Source organism: Gavialis gangeticus, unplaced genomic scaffold (assembly GCF_001723915.1).
Source record: "Gavialis gangeticus isolate Ggan-Ray unplaced genomic scaffold, GavGan_comp1, whole genome shotgun sequence".
NCBI classification, from domain to species: domain Eukaryota; kingdom Metazoa; phylum Chordata; order Crocodylia; family Gavialidae; genus Gavialis; species Gavialis gangeticus.
In genome coordinates, this window is record NW_017729001.1 from 12801849 (window position 1) to 12808328 (window position 6480).

General features: G+C 38.1%; 1 protein-coding gene across 1 annotated transcript in view; it reads left to right on the top strand.

The window, feature by feature from the left end:
- The first annotated feature begins 234 nt into the window (after positions 1-234).
- Positions 235-6480, top strand: part of RAB36 (RAB36, member RAS oncogene family) — a 29714-nt gene continuing 23468 nt past the window's right edge. The window contains exons 1-5 of the mRNA XM_019506858.1: positions 235-487; positions 1314-1403; positions 2940-3031; positions 5396-5461; positions 5802-5903. Of these exons, the coding sequence (XP_019362403.1) occupies positions 1335-1403; positions 2940-3031; positions 5396-5461; positions 5802-5903 (329 nt within the window). The 5' untranslated portion in view covers positions 235-487; positions 1314-1334. The remainder of the gene's footprint in view (positions 488-1313; positions 1404-2939; positions 3032-5395; positions 5462-5801; positions 5904-6480) is intronic.

Sequence of the window (6480 nt, forward strand, 5' to 3'; positions counted from 1 at the left end):
ATAGAAACAGTTTGTTATTAAAGGATTCTTTCCAACAGCTTGTGGATATACCAAGCTTCAGAAGTTGAACTCAAGTCAGCTGAAATTCTGAAAAATTCCCTGAAGAGTTTCATTATGGTTGCTAAATAGAGATGATATTACTATATTACCAGTTTCTGTATCCTTCAGCCCTTTTTTTAAGGCACTAATCCTGCTGTCCTCATTTGTGCACAGGTCTTTGATGTCAGTGGCACTATTTGCTTAATGTAGGATTTACTAACAAGCAGTGTCTGACAAGTCACATCAATAAGGAATGAAACAGAGGATCCTATAAAAGCAGTTCCCTCCTCTACAACCCGGATGCCTGGTGGAGTTAGTTACCGTGTAGTCTGACTCCGCCTTTCCAGTGTGGTTGGGGGAATGAGTGTTACCAGCTGGTTACTATGGTCACAGAGCAGCAGGCAGAGCGGCTTGTGTAGCTGGGAACCTGCCGCATCAGTGCTGCACGGTGAGTCCTTCCTTATGCTTTGCTACTTGATCAATGCTCTCATTAGAAATACTGTATTCTTAATTTAAATGCCAGTAGCAAATGGTTACAATGCTAAAGGCCTTTCCTTACAACTCCCTAGGTTTCATTATGCCCCCAAAGGGTACATTAGAAGCCAGTCTCTAGGTAGCTAGGGAGTCTCCTTTTGACTCACACCAAACAGGGGTTTCTTAACATATTTGTAATTCATATGATCATCCCACTTCACAATCATGTAATCTGCTGACTTCACTTGGCCTGAGCTGCTTTTGGATAAGAGCTGTATTTAAAGTTGGGAAATGTAGCACCTTCAGCCTTCCCCCTCCCTGCTCCAAACAACTGGATGAAATGCAACATCCTTGTAAGATTTATAATGCACCACACTTTGCACGTAGGGACATTTCAGTTGGTGATGAGCAGGATTTATAAATGTCTCCGTGAAAAGCAAGTTCCAAAAATAATTTACAAGAGGGAGAAGCTATAAATACTGTCCATAAAATGAATCCCTGGGTTAGGGGCTCCCCTCCCACCCCAAAGTGAGACTTGGCTGTATTATAGTCACAGAAAGCTGTTCACTGCTGCTGCAGCAACATGCTGAATTGCTTCCTTTTAGACGTAGGACATTTATTATGAAGTGAAATAAGAGATCTGCCAGCAATCCACTGCCAACAGCTTGCTTTAGTACCAGCCAAACAAAGGAGCCAGATCCATAAGGAGTGTCAGTTTCTTTTTTCGTTCATATCTGGAGTCTGCTGCAATGCTTCCTAATCACTGTTTCTTCCTTCTTTACAAATTTCATGCCTAACAGAGACAGAATTGAATTCAGAGGATGAAGTCCAGCCTAATGCACTTGGTTCCCCCAGTAAGCAGGGACAGAGTAATTTCCCACTTCCCTAAGGTAAGCAGCTCCTCCCACACATCTTGGTAACTGCATATTGTGGTTAATGCTCATTCCCTAAGTTTCCTTGCTTGCATACAGTTATTTTTACCATTAAAATATAAAACTCTTTAATAATCTTTCAGCATTTCAGAGGGGCAAACATCATTTCCCCTTTCCTTCTGAGGCAGGTTGGGATAATATAGTGGAGGATGGTCCTGCCCTGAGTAGGGGGTCCTGCCCTTCCAACCCTCATTTTCTATGATTCTATGACCTTAAGTCCCTAACCCTGATCCCTTCTTTTAACCTGCACAGAAAGTGTCCCTTGACACAAAAGACTTTTTCCAATCCCCACTTGATTATTTTAGCCAAACACAGGTGTAATTGCCACACTTAGAGAGTTATTACATTGTTTGAGGAAAAATTAAAAACATGTCTAGTACTTAGGGGGCAAAAAGGGAAAATAGATCCATAGGCTTTTTGGACATCGTGTTTGATGCATTTTACATTATTGTAATTCATTTGTTTGTATTATGATAGTGCTTTGGAGCCCTAGTCATGGACCAGGATTCCATGTGCTAGGAACTGTTTAGATAAAAAGGATAGTCTTACCCCAGAGTTTACAATCTCAGTATAAGGGGAGAGAGAATAGGCAGACATAGACAGATTCTGACAGGCAGGAATACAGTAGGACATGTAATGTGACAATTATGTTTCCTTTTTCTGTTGCTCAAAAGTTCCTTGAATGCATACATTCCTTTTGGGGTAAAATTTTCTGTTTGATCTTTGCCTAAAGATCTTGTTTTAATCTGAGAAAGTGTAAGTCTTTTTTTTTTAATTATGCACGTAGTGGGCAACACTTTTCAAAAGCCCATTTATTTAAATGTTTACGCTTGCATAACTCCTTCATATTAAGAGTTGGTGTTAGTACCAGCCCAGAGACTGGTAAAGTATTAAGATGTAAAGAAAACAATTGCCTAACTCACACAGTAGTCAAAATATTATGCAATAACTATGGCATTGTTGATTTTAAGAAATAAGAGGGAATGAGAGGGAGAACCGTGGAGAAAAAATCAAAGCTTGTTTTACTAGAAATCAAGAACATATGAGTTCTTTGCCCAAAATGAGATATAGAAGATAGTAAATGTAGCCTGTTGGATAGCATGTCTGCAGCTGTGACTTTTTTAACATGATGGCTGGAATCAAATATCCTAATTCTTTATTCTTGAGAGGAATGATTAATGCCAAACAAAACATGGATACAGTTAAGTTCTGTGGAGGTTGTCTGGGGTTTACATTATTAAGAAGACTAATACATGAAAAAGTGATCAAAGAAGGGTTGGAGAAAGAAATATATACTCTCTGAAGAGAAAGCTACTGGTCACACACATTGGACCGGCTCACTGCCTGTTAATCCAGAGTATCACTTTCTCTTCTGCCTGTGCCTGATGACAGCTTCAAATTCATCACCTTATTATTTGAGTCTTGTTGGCTGGGTTTCTTGCAAAGTAGCTATCCCCATACAGTATATTTAAACAACTTCTCTGATGTCTGCAGTGGTATACACCTGAGGCCTGCCTCCAGTTCAAAGATCACTTTCAAGCACAGGTCAGAAGTGCTTGTCACCAGCGGAACACAGGGACAGTTGGGTGAGTCTGTGTAACAAACTGGACTACTTTTTGAAAAATACTTTACATTCTTAATTATACCTCACTTTTCTCACTGACTTATCTTTATTTCACATTCTCTGCACCCAAGCATGGTTTGGGCCAGTTATGTCTGCACTGGAATTCTCAGCCATATTTGACAGTCAGCATGTATCCAAGTACCCTCTGGTTTCCACAAATGTCCTGGAGTCATTTTTCCTGCTGAGGTAGATAGTCAGCCAAATCCAGTGATTGTTGAGCAAACCATAGTTGTCCTTTGTTAATGCAAACGGTTAATCATGTTTTAAAAGCAGGTATTGAATTCTGTTGATCATGTCCAGACCAGGAAGACAACTAAGCTTAATGCTCATTGCAGGGAACAATACAGAGGCTGCCTTGCTGTGCTCCTCCCAGTTGATGTCAGTGCTTATTTGAATATAGGAGCCCATAAATTAATAGAAGCCTTTGGGCTAAATTTCAATTTCCTTTAAGTAAATCTAGAGTAATCTTTTTAAGTCAATTGAGTTAACTAAGAATCTGGCTTTAACTTTAAAAAAAGAGCATATATTAGCCAAAGAACAGATATTTTTATACCATCTCCCTAAAGCCGGAGCATAATTTTAGAGTACAATAATACATTGTACTAAAAATGAAAATCTACTTTTTTGTGCTTTTCACAATATTCATTTGACTGTTATTTTGGGTTTGGGGGGGGGTTAATGTCATCTCTCCTGGAGCTTTTACTTGTTCTATGAGTGAAATTATAATGTTGTATTTCACAAATGCAGTCTTACAATTTCATTGCTGAGACTAGACCAAGGAGCTGAGCTGTTAATATTTCATCAATGTGTTAAATTTCTGCAGCCCAGAGTGTTTTGTTCTACTATAAGCTAATAAAATTTACAGACCCAAACAGTAATTTTCTTCTTTTGATTCAGGTTGGTTTTCATACATGTGATTTATTTATTATCATATTTATGGGAACTAATAATCTATAATTAGAATTCAGTGGAACCAAGATATAACCAATTGATTTGTTTAATGAAAGATTTTTTTTCTCATTTTTAAAATCATTCCTTACTATATATCTTAAATCTATTAAGGTATTTCTGGAACCTCTACAGGAAAGACATTAAACTATCATTCAGAGGTTAGTTCAGCTACACAGCTACATTCACTTTGCCACCTGCAACTCCTTAAAGATATGCTAAATTGCAAATTTAAGAGTACAGATTGAGTTACCTAAAGCCCATCTGCTGTGTTCTGTAGGTGAATCTTGAGCAAAGAGGATTATTCACATGAAGCCATCCTCAGATTAATACTATTCCAGATAGTCAGGAAATGTATTGGCACCAAACACTGTGCTTTTTCCAGAGATGAAATCTCACAGTAGATTAGTTCATTATCATCTGCTTGCCTGTTTGTGCACATTAGACCTGATTCTATGCTGTTAACATCAATTAGAGTCTTGCTGTTAATTTTAGTGGCAGCAGGATTAAGCCTGCTTGCATCCATGTGCTCGTAAGTGTGTGACTTTTTCTATGTCCTGTTTCAGGTTTCCCTTGCTTTATGTTGTACATGCGTTCCTGGAAAACGGTGCATAATTTGAATTCTCATAAAGGGAACCCACTTTACAATGTAACAAATAGGGATATGTTCCAAGACCTCAACTGTACTGACTCCCAGACTCATTTCTACCACTTTTACAAGACAATTTTGGTACTCACCAACAGCAGACAGTACACACAGGCACAGAGTGGTGATGAATGTTACCATAATGGGGATGGCAACTACAGAGATGTGTTGCAGACAACAAGCAAGGAGCACAGGTCCACAGAAGACTATATTTTGGTGCGCGTCACTCCCACAATGCGTTGCACAAAGCAGCTGACTGCAGACTTCCACCACACTGATTGCATAAGAGTGAATTTACCTTGCATATAACAAATCTTTGGTATAAAAAGGGTCAGCACATAAGAGCAAATTTGCACATACAGAACCTGCATAAAGTGAGGGAAACCTGTATTCAAATGCTCCTACCTGTTCACACAGTCAAATATACAGGAAAAGCATCCTTAGTTGGAGAGAGTCCCCAAGAATTTTATAATTTACAGAACGAACTATTTATTTCTGTTCCCTATAACTAGACCTTTTATGTTCTCCTTTTTTCCTTTTGTACTATAATTGCAAGTTAAGACACTGATCTTGCAAAGTATATTTCTTGGGAAGGCTCTTGCAGTTGCTTATAAACTGCAAAAGCACAACGCGCCTCATATGCACTATCACTTGCAGGCTTAAAGCCTAAATCTTCATTTACATGGTCAGAGTGTTGAAACTGTATGAATAATAATGAATTATTTGTTACAGGCTGAAAATATCCAAAGTTGTTGTGGTCGGAGACCTATTTGTTGGGAAAACCAGCCTCATTAATAGGTACAGTGTATATTAGAAAATTAAGTTTACTGTTTAAATCATTAGCTCTTTCTACATACATTTAATTCACTCAGTTCTTTTACTGTCGTGGTTTGTAGGACTATAATTTCATTTATAGCAAAACAGCTTTCAAAGTGACTACTTTCTTCATTGCCATTGTCTGTCTTATTGTTTTACTGAATACTTCTGAAATATAATACTATTAAATAGTGCTTTTCTACTTACCATTATTTAACTTCTTTGTTTATAACGTGCCCTGTACAATATTAAAGCAGAATACTAAACTTAAAACAATCCCTCATATTGTTAGGTTTCTTTTCTATTGCTGCCTTTATTGCAGGTTTTGTAAGGATATTTTTGACCGAGACTACAAGGCAACAATTGGTGTGGATTTTGAAATCGAGAGGTTTGAAATAGCTGGTGTGCCGTATAATCTCCAGATGTAAGTTGGAACATGGTAGTATCAGCTGTTGTCTGTCTTACAAAAAGTAGAGCATGTGCCGAACTTGAATTGTTTCAGTTTTTGCAGAATCAGGATTTGAAGTTTCAATTCCTCACAACGTAGTACTGTTAAACTTTGTTGTGAAATGACTTCTAGTAAAAATATAAAACTCCTTTGCATTGGAGGCCAGTGTTTTTAAAGTTGTTGAGACAGTAATAGCACCCATGTGACTAACTCTCAGCAGTTTCAGCACTAAGTTCAAGGCCTCTGTATCTTTAGATGTTTAAATGTTTTTAAAAAAAAAGATATCTTGTGCCTATACACTTCAGTAACTGGTACAGTATATGTCTGTAGATTGGCAGGTCTCCATTGACTACTGGATTTTGATGTGGATTATTGGCAAAAATCCTCAATGGCTCCATAGGATTCTGTTTTGAAGTGGCATGTGGTATTCCTGGGTGCTGGCAGGGTTCTGCAGCATCAGTGATTGGCAGGGTTATGCCATAAAATAGTTTAGCATTACTAATGGCTGCTGGGATTATTTTGGAGACTGTAACTATTCATGACCTGAAAGACT